We start from the raw sequence: 16107 nt of genomic DNA on the forward strand, positions 1-16107 counted from the left end.
TAAAACTGATCCAAAGTCTTAAAAAGTGATTATGCAGAATAATAACTCCATTAGAAAATAAGCTAAAGATCTGAATAGACATTTCTCCAAAGTTATAGAAATAGCCAATAACTCATGAGCCGAGTGCTGTGGTGCATGCCTGTAATCCCAGCAGCTCAGGCTGAGGTAGGAAGATGGCAAATCCAAAGGCAGCCTCAGCAATTTAGTGAGGCCCTAATAACTCAGTGAGACCTGTCTGTAAGTAAAATAAAATATAAAAAAAGCTGGGGATGTGGCTCAGTGGTTAAGTGCCACTGGGTTCAACCTCTAGTATCTACACCCTCCCCACCCCAATAAAAGTAGTGAAGTACACTGAAGGATCTTAGAAAAGTACTTACACTATTAAGTCCTCAATAAAGAATGCTTTTCCGGGGGCTGGGGTTGTGGCTCAGTGGTAGAGCGCTTGCCTAGCACGTGTGAGGCACTGGGTTCGATCCTCAGCACCACATAAAAGTAAATAAATAAAATAAAAGTTAAAAAAAGAGAATGCTTTACCTTTTTCATTTTCTGGTACTAGCAATGGTTGCACAGCTAAAATTTCATTACTTTTTAAAAATGGGGCGACATTAGCATAACAATCTATTCTTGCTGAAAGTGTTTTCTGTCTTCATTTGTTCCTTTCACTATTCCATCCCTAACTGTGGGTCTCAAAGGTCTGATCTCATCACCTTTTTCTGGTTTGACAGCCACCAGTATGCACGGTAGTACACCATTCCATCAGCTGATGTCTTTCTGATGCTGCATATTTTATTTATATTTGTCTACTTTCTGGACAATGCTATCTAGATGTCCCACAGGCACCTTATAAATAAAATCCTAACTCATCTTCTTCCCACAACTCTGGTTCTTTACTGCAATTGGTGGCACCATTATCCCACTGTTACTCAAGATACAAACCTGGGAATAACTGACTCTTCTACCTACTCTCACATTCCACTTATCTTCAACTCCTGCTAATTTTCCCTCAGAACTCTTTTCTTCAGTTTTTCTCCACCATGGCTGTATGTCAGAATAACATGGGGAACTTTAAAAAATCCCCATGCACAGGCTGAACTTCAGGCCATTCAGGACCAAGTCATTGACAGTTTTTTTTTTTCCTAGAAAAACAAGGCAATCTATGATTTAACCATTGGCCTATTTCTCAAGCCTCAACTTCCACTGGTCCTGGCATTGCACTGCCTCTAGCAATACCGAACTGCTTATGATCACACCTCCAGCCCCCAGAATCTGGCTTGCCTACTTATCATAGGGATCTGGTAGTTGCTTCCTCCAGGATGTCTTCTCTCCCTACCAATCTGTGGTTGAATCAGGTATTCCTCCTCTATACTCCCATGGAGCCAGTAAGTATCTGTTGCTGTGTTTTATAATTAACTGATTCTGCACCTGATTCCCTCACAGAGCTATGCACTACCTAAGTCTAAGACCCCATCACAATCATTTCTGTATCCCTAGTACCCGGTACTCTGTTTGAACTCATGTAAATACTCAATACATGTTAGTTGGATAACTTTCCAGGGATGAGGAAAGTATTTTAGAAGAGGTTATTTATGGTATGCGTTGATGGTTTAGATTTTGATCCATATTTTTCTTTTCACCCAAGGCCATATAGAACTACCAACTTAATTACTTAAGTGTAATATTTTGTTTGACTGTGATGGCCCCAAGCATTCACTGAAGGTTCTTTTATACAGATTTCTAATTTCTACTAAAAAGTCTTACTTCACATTTGCAGTATTAATTTGTAAGTTCCCTTCTGAAAAAAAGCTGTAGTAAAAATTGTGCAGAAACACGAGAGTCTATCCGTATCTTAGATTATATTTTTCCTTTAATTTTGTAATTAAACTGCATATTAAAATAAAAATTTCTTTTTGCTTGAGGTAAGTATGATTATCATAGATCAAATTATCTCAATTTATTTTGCCCCTGTGACACAAAACAATTTGCTGGCCTATACCCAGAGACTACATTAAGAAAAAAAGAAATTCCAAAGACATTTAATCACACCTACATGTAACAATTAAAGATAAATTTTAAAGGATGCTTCAAAAGAAATACACAATACAAGTAATGTAGTTTGTGTCCTTTTAATAAACACACTTGCATAGTTATATTACAATTTTGTAAAAATAACAGATTATCTCATGCCAAGCGTGCCCAGCATTTGCACAATCTCAATACCTTTAATACTATAGTTTTCAAGACACACAAAATAAAAATTTAAGGCAAAAACAGCACTTTGCAACAATTTAATAATTTATTACATTACAGTAGCATCACAGTAGCATCAAATAATGCCACTTTAGGCAAAAGTATATCTCTCAATATTTCCATTATAGATTTTATTTACAAGAATTCATAACTTGGGTAAATTCATTCTAAGAAAACTTGGCAAATAAAGCTTTGGACTGGAACTGGCATTTCTTTCTCTACTTTTCCTTTCCCACATTCTTTCTTTTAAACTACAGTATTCATAGTGCATTTTAAAACATTAAAATAGCAATTACACTTTTTAAAATAGTTAGATTATTTCAAAAGGACTCAAAGTTTTGGAGAAACTATATAATGAATAGAGTTGATTTTAATTTTTAAATTTTTTCAAAATCAGCTTTGGTTTTAGAACTGATTTTTCATGGCTGGAAAACTGGTCAAGTTTAATTACATACTTTAAAAGTAATTATCATATACTAAAATATATAAACAGGTATTTTTATTCTTTTCCTCCTACAGGGTTCGAATTTATTCAGTTGTACTCCCATTTAAAAACTATGTTTCTAATAACCTCTTTCCTTCTAAGCAAATTGAAAGCTGCCTTATAGTGAATGAGGAAGAGAACAAATACACGACTGAATGAGGTATTGCAAAGGATTGCATGCACTTTTAAATAAGTCTCATATGTTACTATATATGTCATATAATTTCCTTTCTTTTTAGCTTTCTCTCAAAAATATATGACAAAGTAACTACACAAAAGATATTTCAGTTGGTACAGTTAAGTGTTTTTCCAGACTGACATTCATCAACACTATGTGATTTAATCCATACGTACCCGATGAACACATTATTTTAAGACTGATTATAGATGTTAAGCTGCACCTGAATGTCATTCCTAATAATCTATATTTATCAGTGTAAAAGTGAAGTGATTTGAGATACAGAAATACCTTTGAAATAACTTATCAGTATATCAGATAAGCCCCATTCAAAATTACAAGGAAAAACTGTTAGAGCAACTAATGTGGTTAATTAACAGTGGTCTGATTTTTATTGTCAGTATTTAAAGTAACTGTCCTTAAACTTAACTCAAGAGTACAAAACTAGAAAGTTCAGAAGGTAAAAGGCAAGACCAGGTAATCCATATAATTTGGAAAAGTCAGTTGAATTCACAAGGACTCAGTCTTTGTACTGTCTCTTTTTAGTGACTGCAGGCAAATATATTATTCTACCTGTAAAATGATATTATTATTGCTTTCCTATTAATGTCGTATTTATAAAATATGGTGATGATGGCAAATGCCAAACATGTGCTCCCCATCTCAGGGAGCACACATACATCTCTCTATACTCCAAAAATGTGAAATATCTGGGAACACAGACATTTGAACTTTGTGAGGTTTTAACTAAACTACTGATTCTTTCTCGTATTGTAAAGTTATGATTTAAAAAATTTATGACTAAAATAATTCATTCATAATATATAGGCACATTAACATAAATATTACTCAAAATATACTTCTAACTTAAACTGGGAGGTATAAAAACATTTCGATTTTCTTAAAGAACTCTGTGAGCAAATAAGACTGATTATATGTACATTTTTCCTGATAATACTTAGACATTCATGAACAGATTGCACTGCAGTTTGTAAACACTTAAAATTGCATAAACTCTCATTGATTTTCAAATATAGTATAATACTGTCTATTAAAACTCCTTTTTGTTTCAGCTAAGTACTCTCACATCTACTAGTTCATAATAATGTCTATTATTTTAAAAGTGTTTCCACTCAAGGAGAAGTAGAATCCTACACCAAAGCAGTCAATGTGGTTGAATAACAGATTCCTGCCAGAGAAGCTGGGATGGTAAAATCAATTTCCTAGCCTCAAAGAAGCTTCACAAACATAGAGGAATGCCAGCTCTTAAACATCCTTCCTTCACTGAGTCCTTGATTAGAGCCTGTATGCCTACTTCAGGGAAATTTACACACTTTAAGGATTCCTTATGATCCTTACTAAATATTTTTAAGAGTGCCAACTAATGTCCTTTTGTGTTCTGGGCATGCAGTCACCTAATTAAAATAGATAATGTGAATTTTGACTTTAAAAAATATTAGAGATATTTAAGTTAGGGAAGGTTTCATGTCTCACAGTCAATGGTGGGAATCTTTCATTTCTGAAAAATAATCCATTTTTAGATTATCAATAAAGAGGTAAAAACTAAATGCTACAGCTCATGATACAGTATCTTCATCAGCCCAGAGCACACACACATCCTATAGGAACTACCAAAGTACAGTGCTTATTCTTGGGCAGTTGAAGCAGACTAAACATACACAGCCCACTGAGCACACACCCACCAGAGCAGGCCACTTTCCTCTTCTGTGAGTTAAGAAAAGCTCCACCTAAATGTTATTGCTCCCACTCCAATTACACAAAAAAAAATAGAGAAAAGGTTATTTCCAGTTCTTGGCCTTTCAACAATCTGAATATTGACACTCATATAGTGGCATATTAGAAAGTAATATACAGTGCATATTTCAGGGCAGATCACCGAGTGAGCCAATTAAGGGCTCATTGTGATTAGGATTAGATCAAACATAATAGTGGAACATAAGAAAACTTCACCTCAATTCTGTAATGAATATACATGTTGCAATAATACTAGAAAAGCATGGCAGCCCATTCCAAACCAGAGAGAATAGTTTGTGCAAATAGTGGGTCTTTGTGTGTTTGAACTCCCACCATGTAAGTACAAACTCAATATGCATGCTAATGACCTACAATTGCCAAATTAAAAAAGAAGAAAAATGCTAAAGGATGCCAGAGTGAACAGCAGGGAAAGCCACACAAAGACCCACTATCCTTGAACTTGTTACAAATAAATTTTAACTGTAAATCAGAAACACAAAGAAATAATCACAAGTGGCTCTAACATTCGAACGAAGTAAATGAATTGTGTAGGAGATATTTGATCAGGGCTGCCTGCCCTGACTCCACGCTAGAGTCAAACTTGGATAGTGGGTCTCTGGGGTGCTTTCACAACTGGAAGACAACATTGGGTCCTAAAAAAAGAAAAATGAGGAATAAAATGAACATAACGCAAATTAGGTGGGTGAGAAAAAATTTGACTAATAATAACAAGCAACATCAACTAAACAAATTTGAACTATTAAAAATCTCAATCTTTAAAAATGTTCTAGTTACATAATAAAATGAAAATAATACTTATAAGGGCCAGAGAAACACAAATGGTAATCTATAATTTAACCAGCTCTTAAAGCCTCATGCAAAGATTATAGACAGATGATTCATTTTTAAAAATCTAGATAGTGTAACAAAGGTCTCAAATCACTTCCTAACTTTAAGGATTAAGTATTTTCTGAACCATTTCCTACTAAAGTTATGGGTTTATATAAACTCAATGTGAATTTCATAGCTACCAATACAGTTAACTCAGTTCTTCATCTTTGAAAAAGCAATTATGACTCTTTAGTTTCTAATAAATAATTATCGCAAGTGAACAAAACTGGTATTCTTTGGTCTCCTAGGTGATTTAAATGGTTGTTTTATTCAAACAAGAAGCTTTCTTAGAAGAATCTATTTGTGAATTGTCTTGAGAATTACAGAATTGAGAGCTCTTTTATTCCAGGAAGGATGATGACTGTTGGTCATTAGTTGAGGCAAAACAATAAAGTATTCAGTTTTTCAATATGCTCAAATTAAAAAAAAAAATATATATATATATATCAACCAAAAATAAGGTAAAAGGTTAAGTTACTTGTAATAAATTTATAACAAAGAGAACTTCGAAGTTTCTTCTATTTTGAAATCATACCTCAAGCATTCTATTTTCCCAGCTCTCAATATGTAAAATGATCAAGAAAATAACTGGTGCCTCTTCCCATCCCCAACATCTGCCTTTCTAGCAAACTGTTACTACTTGTCCTTCATGTTCCAGATTAAAAGCCCTCTGTAAAGTCTTCCAATGATGACATGCCTTCTCCCCCACACAGATTAGGGAAAATCCCCTATTTGTATAAATACTTTTTATAGCCACTGTTATACTTATCTGAATGTCTGTTCTCCACCACTCTCAATCTATTTCTCATCAAGGACTGAAGGATTGGTGCAAGGATTTTTGTGCTTATATTCCCAATGCTTTTAAGAATGTAGAGGACATTTAAAGAATATTTATGAAATGAACTAAATTTTTTTCAATGAATAGAAATGTTGACATAAAATCTGAAAACATCATAAAAAATAAAATCTGAAGCACATAGAAATTTTGTTCCTTTAAAATTATTGTGTAGGTCATTTACTTTGCCTTTTCTTATTTCTACGTTTCAATATTGCTATTTCTTATTTTCCTGCAGGGAAGGCTTGAAAGTGGTTGTCTTCTAAAGTTGTGCTGCTGCCCAATACAGTAGCCACCGGCCACAAGTGACTATTTAGGTTTAATTAAAATTAAATTAAAAATTGAGTTTCTCAGTCATATTAGCCACACTCCAGATGCTCAAAAGGTACATGTGGCTAGTGGCCACTGTACTGGATGATGCAAATATAGACTCTTTCCGTCACTATAGAAAGTTCTATCCAAGAGCACTTCATAGATGGGGGCCTCACTTCAGGCAGACTGAAGCTCTGCCAGTTCTACCCACACTAGAGTGGTACACAAAGCATTCTCTGACCAAAAGTAATCTGTATGGATAACTAGTTTGATTATCTATTTTCTGTATCGTTTGTGTATTGAACAATTTATTGGCAACCTATTATGTTGTTTAAGAATAAAAAGTTGTCACAACTTCCTGCAAAGGTTAATTTCCCTAGAAGGGAACCTGAAAGGACTGTCATGGAATAAGGGGAAAGAAAGGGAAAGAATGGGGCATGATGCTGCTCTTCCTTTAGAAAAAGCTTTTATCTGTTATTTATATTCCTCATTGTATGAGGCTTAATTGGAAAAAAAAAAGTATTTCACCACTGGAAAATGAGATTAAAAATAACTAACAAAAATTTTAAAAAACATCACTTTAGATCATAGATGCTACAAAAGCTAAATGTACAGAGAGGATGGAATTAATCAGAGATCAATAGCAAAGATCTTTCAGCACAGTTAAGTCTCAAAGTATCAACCACTCTCAGCTCCCAGAAAGGTGCTGTAGGTAATTCTAATTATAAATGGATTTCTAATTTATCACTGGAAACTGAAAAATTATCAGCAGAACTTAAAAATGGCCATTCATCAGGCAATCTAAATTGTTACCATTTTCTTTACCACTTCTCCTGAAACCTGGACTCTTCCTCTTTCCAAATTTGAAGATTTAGTTGATTTACTAAAGGCATATTTTCTCCCAAGATCAGAACTATCTTTACAAAGCTCTACAGTGAAAACACAGATGTGGTAAAGAATAACTATCCAGTGTGCAACTGGATCACAAATATATCTCAGTTTTGATTGAGTTACCAAATATGTGTTCTCAGCAGCTAAAAGAAAATGAAAGACTAAATCTTAATTATTTCACTACAGTGATAAAAATATAAATCATGACTTACTTTGTAAGCAAAATTAAAAATTGAAAGGATAGGGAAAAACAATATACATTTTATAAAAGTAAAAATTTATTTCCAAGTATGGCTTATTCCCTAATTTATTATTAATACTGTGTTTACTGTCAACTATAAAGGATAGGTAACTACCAAGAGATGTTGTTTTTCTTTTTTTGGTACTAGGAATTAAACCTAGGTTAATTAAACTAATTAACTCTACCACTCAGCTCTATCTCTAGCCCCTCACCCTCCTTTAAAAAAATTTGAGACAGGGTTTTGCTTAAATTGCTGAGGCTGTCCTTGAACTTGATTCTTCTGAACTGAGTTGCTGGGATTACAAATGCACGCCACCACATACAGCTTTTTTTTGGGAGGGGGGCGGTTACTAGGGATTGAACCCAGGGGTGTTGTATCACTGAGATACACACCCAGCCCATTTATTTTGAGACAGGGTCTGGCTAAGTTGCACATGTTAGCCTTGAATTTGAGATCTTTCTGAATTGATGGGATTATAGGCATGCACCATTAAGTCTAGTGAGAAATTTTATATAATACCAAATTTCATACTCTCACTGTTCTGAAAATAGTAAAACAGACCTTGATTCATACATTTTTTCAGTGGCATGAAGTGGCTACTAAAGAATCATCTAGTGAGGGTTTTGCAAACAGTTTAAACAGCTTATTTAATTTTCTTCCAACCTAGATGATGAATAAATATCTGGGAAATAAATGAGAAGGTTGCAAAATTAATGGCATCTGTACACTAAAAGGCTAATTCTGAATAGATGGATAGGGCAGTAATAGTTACTTGCTATATTTTGTTAAGCTGAAAAAGAGCAATGGACACTGAAAAAAGAAGTTGATGGTGAAGGGAAGCTGCAGTGTAGATGGATATCACACCAAAGAACCCATAAGAGAAATTATACATTTTAAAAAAATTTTTTAAAAATATTTTTATAAGTTGTTGATAGATAGATAGATCTATCTATCTATCTATCTATCTATCTATCTATCTATTTTTATGTAGTGCTAAGAATGAAACCCAGTGCCTCACACATTCTAGGCAAGTGCTCTATCACTGAGCCACAACCCTAGCCCCTATACATTTTTTCAGATAAAATCTAAAATTAAGGTTGAAGGCTAGGAAAAAGTATTTAAAATAGTGTAACTTTTGATCTTGTAAAATGTCTCCTTTTGCTTTTTCTTTAAACAATAATCTACATTTGCTGTGAGTGCTGAGTTTAAGAGCTGATCTAGGGCAGTAATAAATGTTGTACTGCATATTAAGGTTTTCACACCAGATGAGAGGTAAATAATTTGATATTACTCACACTGCTGACTTGGATCTGAGTCTGTCGTCATCTTAACGTAGTTTGAAGGAAAGAGACCAGTTACTCCATTGGCTTCTCCTTGCCACCAGTCTGGATCGTCTTTGTTCATAACATTGATAAGCTGTCCCTTGGAGAAGTTGAGCTCGTCTTCATTATTTGCAACATAGTCATACATGGCAATCACCTGACATACTATCAAAAATAATAATTAAACAAATTAATTATCCTGCAAGGATCAAAACTATTCCTAGTGGGGATCTCATGAAAATCAAAGGTAAATCAGTAGAGAAAAGGGACAAGGGGGTGGGAGGAGGGGAGAAAGGAGGGAAGTGTTGGGGAGTCATATAGGTCAGATTATATTGTTAAATTATATGTGCATATATGAATAAATAACAAAGAATTCCCTGATTATGTACAACTAAAATGTACCAATAAAAAATGTGAAAGAGAAAAAAACAAAAACAAAAATTTCTAGAATTTAAATTACCCCAACATTCAATATTAAAATAGGCTAAAATTTTCCTACCTTCCTGCCCACATTTTTTGTCTTTCAAAAAGAATTAACAAATTCTGGTTAAAAATCCAAGAGAACTGCTTCACTTTAAGTATAATGGTGTAGGAATTCCATGTTGAAAAATTTCAAAGAGTAAAGTGGCTTAAGTTATCAACGAGCAGTTGGCTGTTCCTACATGGAACTTTTCAGAAAGGAAGTTATCAGTGGCATGTTACTTTTAAGCAGATGTATGGAGGGGACACATTTTTCATCTTCCAAAGAGTTAGTCTAAGAAGTTGATGAGTTTTAACAAGCTCTCCAAGATGAAGTACAAATTAATCCATTTTCATACCAGCATGAAAGGCAGGTGTGGTTCTTTCACTGCTTGGACCCAAAAGTTTAACATGGCTGGCAGGAAACCATCCCTTTTGACGTTTTTTTCCTCTGGCCTATGGAATTAGCAATAGAAATACCCAATTTAAAGATGAGATCAGAAACAATCACTGAGACATAACTTGCAAAATTACAGAAATCTTGGCCATATAATAAATAATTTAATCTTGTTCAAAGACAGATCAGGTGTCTGCACTGGGCTACTGGGAGGTAACCATCTCTAAATCCTTGGCATATTCTGACTGATAAGTGTCTTAGTTTATGGGAGTTGTGGGCCCCCACTGATCTCTAGGAGTCATAAGATTTTGATTTGCAAGAATGAAGCTATGTTTATCTCTGCATTAATAACCATTATTAATTTTATATAAAAATACAGTTATACCTCTCATCATTCAACCCTAAAAAACTAGTAAGGACATTTTAGAACTGACAGAATAATGCTCTTTCTCTCTCAAAACATATGCTGCAGCCATCTGTTGACATTTTTAGGAAAAAACAGACTCACTTAGGTCTGAATTCTGTTTCCCTGCACTGCTGCTTCAAAAACCTAAGATTACTGGAGGACAGTGCAATGCATTATTTTCTGAGTACACTGCCTGAATCAGGTCTTTCTCCTAGAGGGCAGACTACACCTGGGCCTATCCCAGGCCAAGATGATCCTATGCTTTCCTTTAAGAAGGTGATTGAGGTTTTAGTAAGGCATACATTATTGGAAGACAACTGTCTTCAGAGAAGATTGTTCTTTCAATTATTACTTATAATCATATCAACTCAATTGTACTAAAAATGAAGAGGCAAAAGACTGGAGGGAGGGGTTGTGGCTGTGGCTCAGTAGGACAGTACTTTGCTAGCATGTGTAAGGCACTGGATTTGAACCTTAGCACCACATAAAAATAAACAAATAAAGTCATTCTGTTCATCTACAGCTACAAAAAGAAAAAAAAAAGATGATGACGACTAGAGGGAAACATAGTACACTAAACGTAATACGCTATAATGTTGGTACTGATTATGGGTGATACAAAATTTTTATTGATTTTTTTTTATGAGCAAGCATTATTTTTGTAATAAAATCAATAGATGTTAAAAATATTACCTGTAACTCCCCTTGCCACCATCCACTTGCATTTTTTTTCAAAATTAATATTAACTGCCCTGGTGCAAGGCTAAGCTGTTCAGCACCAGAAGCAACATAAGCTGAAGTTACTTGAGCAATCTCTGAAAAGAAGAAAAACAGAATTATGAATTTAAGATATGACACAGTAAACACTTCAGTAATTTTTCAAGCTCACTATTATACATACCAGGTTTTTTGTTTGATGTTCCAGATTTTCCAGCACTCCCAAAATTCTACAAGAAAGAGACATTTTTAAAAAAATCATTTCCAACAATCCAGAGGTAAAAGTACAAAGGTTACTGAGATTTAAAGAATTCTAATTCCCAGGATTTTTCTTTCTTTAAATGCAACTCAAAATGATAATTAACCTTACATAAACCAAATAAGTAAAGAATCCAACAAGGAGATCTGGTCGGTTAATGGAATATATAATATGCAAGTGGGTGATGTCATCACTGACTCAAACAGAAAGGGCTCATTATCTCAATCTTTCTTGAATATTAAACATGAATATCTAGGCCAAGTGCACCCCAGTCATTAATGGGATTAACATCAATGCCCACTAGATACAACATGTGTGTCCTGGATATGTTTAGACACATGTGAGTTTGTTCCTGCTTTCTCTAGGTACCCTGACTCGTCCTATAGCTCCTGCTGAGTAAGAGGCACTTTTTTTTTTTTTTTAAACCAGGTTACCATTATACCAATTGAACTGATTTAAAAAGAAAAATACCACACCGTGGGTAGGCAAACTCTGATTTCTGTTTGATGTTAAAAGATAAATTGGACCAAACGTATTTCCTATTTTATAGAAATTTGAAGAAAAAAAAGGGATGGGATCAAAAAGAATTTTTTTCTTAGGATACACAGCTGCAGTAAAAGTATTACACAGAGTTGATGGCAGTAAATGTTAACATTATTTTGAGTACTGTATAACAGGCACTACTCTAAGAGATCACACTAGTCAACTAGTTTTCATGGGCTGAGGTTGCAGCTCAGTGGCACAGCGCTTGCCTACAATGTGTGGGGCACTGGATTTGATCCTCAGTACCACATAAAAAAATAAATAAATAAAATAAAGGTATTGTATCCATCTACAACTAAAAAAATTTTAAAAAACTAGTTTTCACAATAATACTATTAAGCAATTATGACTGCCTCCAGTTTTGATTAGAGTTTTATTTATTTTTTATTATACATAGGAGTTAAGTTCATCCTGACAAACTCAGTATGTGCATGGAAATTGATTTCAGCTCATGATTTCCCCCTTTTCCTCCCATCTCCTTTCCCTCTCTTTCTCCTTCCCCTATTCTACTAGACTTTCTTTCACTTGTCTATTAATTTGTTTTTTGTTTATTTGTTTGTTTTTTGTGGTGCTGGGAATTGAACCCAGGGCCTTGTGCATGTGAGGCAACAACTCTACCAACTGAGCTACATCCCCAGCCCCTATTAGTTTGTATTTTGTTCTTTTTTTAAAATACCTTTATTTTTATTTATTCATTTTCATGAGGTGCTAAAGATCGAACACAGTGCCTTGCATGTGCTAGGCGAGTGCTCTATGACTGAGCCACAACCCCAGTCCCTGAATTTTGTTCTTTATGTTATCCTATCCTTCCTTTATTTTACTCTAGTTTCTGCATATGAGAAAAAACATTTAACCTTTTAGTTTCTGAGTTTGGCTAATTTCACTTAGCATGATATTCTCCATTCACTTTACTCTTTTTTATGGCTGAGTGTAACTCCATGGTGTGTGTGTGTGTGTGTGTGTGTGTGTGTGTGTGTGTGCACACAATTTCTTAATCCATTCATCTACTGATAGACATCTAGGTCAATTCCATAATTTAGTTATTGTGAATTATGCTACAAACACTGATGTGACTATGCCACTGTAGTACATTGATTTTAGATCTTATGAGAAAATACCAAGGAGAGGGATAGCTGGGTCATATTGTGGTTCCACCCCTAGTTTTTCAACAGTGAGATTTATTTTGACACATTCACACATTTTCTCGGTTACCTCCTCTACTACCTCTATTTCCCCTCCTCTCCACCCTTCCCTGCTCCTCTTCCTCTGTTCTACTGGTCTTCTATTTATTTACTGTTTTCTAATTGGTGCTTTATAAACATAAACATTCATCAAGTTTTGGTGTAACAGAATCAAAGAAGAATATTCACAGACATTTGCAAACATTAAAATACTTCTCCATTTCTCCACTATTGGTATCAGGTTGAATTTTGTTCACATACTTCAATCAAAAGAACATATCACATCATGGCATTAGAGCAGATTATGCTAAGTGAAGCTAGCCAATCCCTTAAAAACAAATGCCAAATGTCTTCTTTGATATAAGGAGAGTAACTAAGAACAGAGTAGGGACGAAGAGCATGAGAAGAAGATTAACATTAAACAGGGATGAGAGGTGGGAGGGAAAGGGAGAAGGGAAATTGCATGGAAATGGAAGGAGACCCTCAGGGGTATACAAAATTACATACAAGAGGAAGTGAGGGGAAAGGGGGAAAAATATAAGGGGGAGAAATGAATCACAGTAGAGGGAGTAGAGAGAGAAGAGGGGAGGGGGGATAGTAGAGGATAGGAAAGGCAGCAGAATACAACAGACACTAGTATGGCAATATGTAAATCAATGGATGTGCAACTGATGTGATTCTGCAATCTGTATACGGGGTAGAAATGGGAGTTCATATCCCACTTGAATCAAAGTGTGAAATATGATATATCAAGAACTATGTAATGTTTTGAACAACCAACAATAAAAATTAATTAAAAAAAAAGAAGAACATATCACATCAGATTGAACACAGAAACATGAGCATCTAGCTATCTACCATTATGCAACACATTGAAGACTTTTGTCAAAAATATAAAATAATGCCACTCTTCTAATTTTTTTCTTGAAAAATACAGTTGCTTTTCATAAAAAGTGAGTTATTTATGTTATCATGTAATGGCTTTAAATGCTTAAATAAACATTTATTAAATTATTTAAACATTTAAATAAATGTTTAAATAATTTCAGTTTCGATTTGTGGTAAATATCACTAGATATAACCGATATACTTAAAAAGAAACCTTCTGTACTCAATTTTTTTTTTTTTTGGTACCAGCAATTGAACCCAGTGGTGCTTAACCAGTGAGTGCCCCTACTTTTAAAAATATATTTTATTTAGAAACAGGGTCTTGCTGAGTTGCTTTAGGCTGAGGCTGGCTTTGAACTTGTGAACCTACTGCCTCAGCCTCCCAAGCTCCTGGGATTTATAGGCAAAGGCATGTACCACCAGATCCGGCAACTTATTTATTTATTTATTAAGGCTTTCACCTAAGGGAGCTTTACCACTGGGCTGCTTTTCCAGTTCTTCTTTTTATTTATTTATTTATTTTATTGGTTGTTCAAAACATTACAAAGCTCATGATATATCATCTTTCATACATTTGACTCAATTGGGTTATGAACTCCCATTTTTACCCCAAATACAAATTGCAGAATCACATCGGTTACACACTCACATTTTTTACATAATGGCATATTAGTTTTTTCAGTTCTTTTTATTTTATGTTTTCTGAGACAGGGTCTAGCTAAGTTGCAGAGGCCTCACTAAATTGCTAAGGCTGGCCTCGAATTTGCGACCCTCATGCCTCAGCCTCTGGAGTTACTAGTGTGTTACCGTGTTCAGCCCTTAAAAAATTTTAAGTATATAAAAAGTCTTAAGAACTTCTGTACGACATTATGGGATGAAAAGAAGCAGGAACTTCAGAGTGTAAGATGAATTACACTAATGTTACAGTCTTAAAGTAAAGATTTACAGACTCCTTCAAGATGGTCCTTTGTAAACTCTGCTGAGAGTCCAGAACCACTCCTTATTTTTAGTGATCATGAGGCTTACTGCTACATGTGGTTTTTGTTCTTAGAATTTCATGAAATCCTGTCCCTCTTATTTCTTTGATTGGATGCCTAAAATAAACTCTGGTACTGGAGCTAGTGTGAGTAGTTTCCTTGTAAGCAAGTAGCCTGGTCAAAACCATATATGATCTCTGTTTTAAATACTAATCTTGACCAACAAGAATGGAGTGATTTTTGTTTTTAATACCTCTTGATCTTTTGGTTTGACATAGTTTGATGGAAAAATTCCAGTTCTATCTCCAATACTTCCTGTCCACCACTCTCCATCTTTCTGGGTCACCAGTATTTCTTCACCTTCAGTGAAAGTCAAATCTCCTGGTTCTACACTTGAATATGAATAAAGTGCAATATATTCTGTAGGGAATAAAGCAAAAGGAAGTGGATTTTAAAGAAATAAAAAAGAAATTAGGTTAATCTCTAGGATCTTGTGTAAGTTTACTGTAAAAGACCTCTATGTCTTAAGAAAACCCAATACAAGAAGATCTGAAGATAGAAAAAGGAATGGAAGTTATTATTTAACAATTGCTTAGTAAAAGGTTATTTAACATAAAGCTTTTCCATGAGTTTTTTCCAACAGCCTTGTTATAATCACCATTATTTTTTAATCATAAAGAATTACCTAAAACTACAAAGAATTATTAGTATCCATAGACAATGAAACTGAGGCTTAATACGATTAAGTTACTCAAAATGAGATAATGGAGTCAAGCAAGATATGAAAAAAATGTTAACTTCCTTTTACAAAATGTATTTTAATCTGCTAAATTCTCTGTTCTTTCTTTTATATATACAGTTATGGAAATGCCCAATATCTAGCAGACAGCGGTACCAGAAGCCAAGACCTATCACAATGACCCAGCTTCAAGCATAGTGGTTGGCTCCAATTAGATGCTCAACAAATAACTATTAATGAATTACTTTGAGGGAAATGTCTAAGTTTCTATATTGGCTTTGTTTTTTGTTCCTGTGATTGTTATTATTTAGGAAAAACAGTGACTATGCTTTAGAAGTCTTTTTCTTTCTTTTTTTGTTTTATTTATATTTGCTAACATGCAAT

At 34.3% G+C, this 16107-nt stretch overlaps 1 protein-coding gene and 1 non-coding gene across 6 annotated transcripts in view; both read right to left on the reverse strand.

The window, feature by feature from the left end:
• The window catches only part of Itsn2 (intersectin 2), a 128888-nt gene that overhangs the window by 29307 nt on the left and 83474 nt on the right, over positions 1-16107 (reverse strand). For 4 of the 5 annotated variants that reach the window (XM_076833698.2, XM_077105211.1, XM_076833697.2 and 1 more), the window contains 5 exons: positions 15238-15404; positions 11321-11366; positions 11113-11234; positions 9976-10072; positions 9131-9322 (listed from right to left, as the gene is read on the reverse strand). In XM_076833698.2, the coding sequence (XP_076689813.2) occupies positions 9131-9322; positions 9976-10072; positions 11113-11234; positions 11321-11366; positions 15238-15404 (624 nt within the window). Of the gene's footprint in view, positions 1-2104; positions 5318-9130; positions 9323-9975; positions 10073-11112; positions 11235-11320; positions 11367-15237; positions 15405-16107 lie in introns of those variants that run through there. The other variant, XM_076833700.2, reaches the window with a different exon arrangement.
• On the reverse strand, positions 12502-12575 carry Trnav-cac (transfer RNA valine (anticodon CAC)). The gene has a single exon. It is a non-coding gene; the product is annotated as a tRNA-Val (tRNA).

Source organism: Callospermophilus lateralis, chromosome 14 (genome assembly GCF_048772815.1).
Source record: "Callospermophilus lateralis isolate mCalLat2 chromosome 14, mCalLat2.hap1, whole genome shotgun sequence".
Lineage (NCBI taxonomy): Eukaryota > Metazoa > Chordata > Mammalia > Rodentia > Sciuridae > Callospermophilus > Callospermophilus lateralis.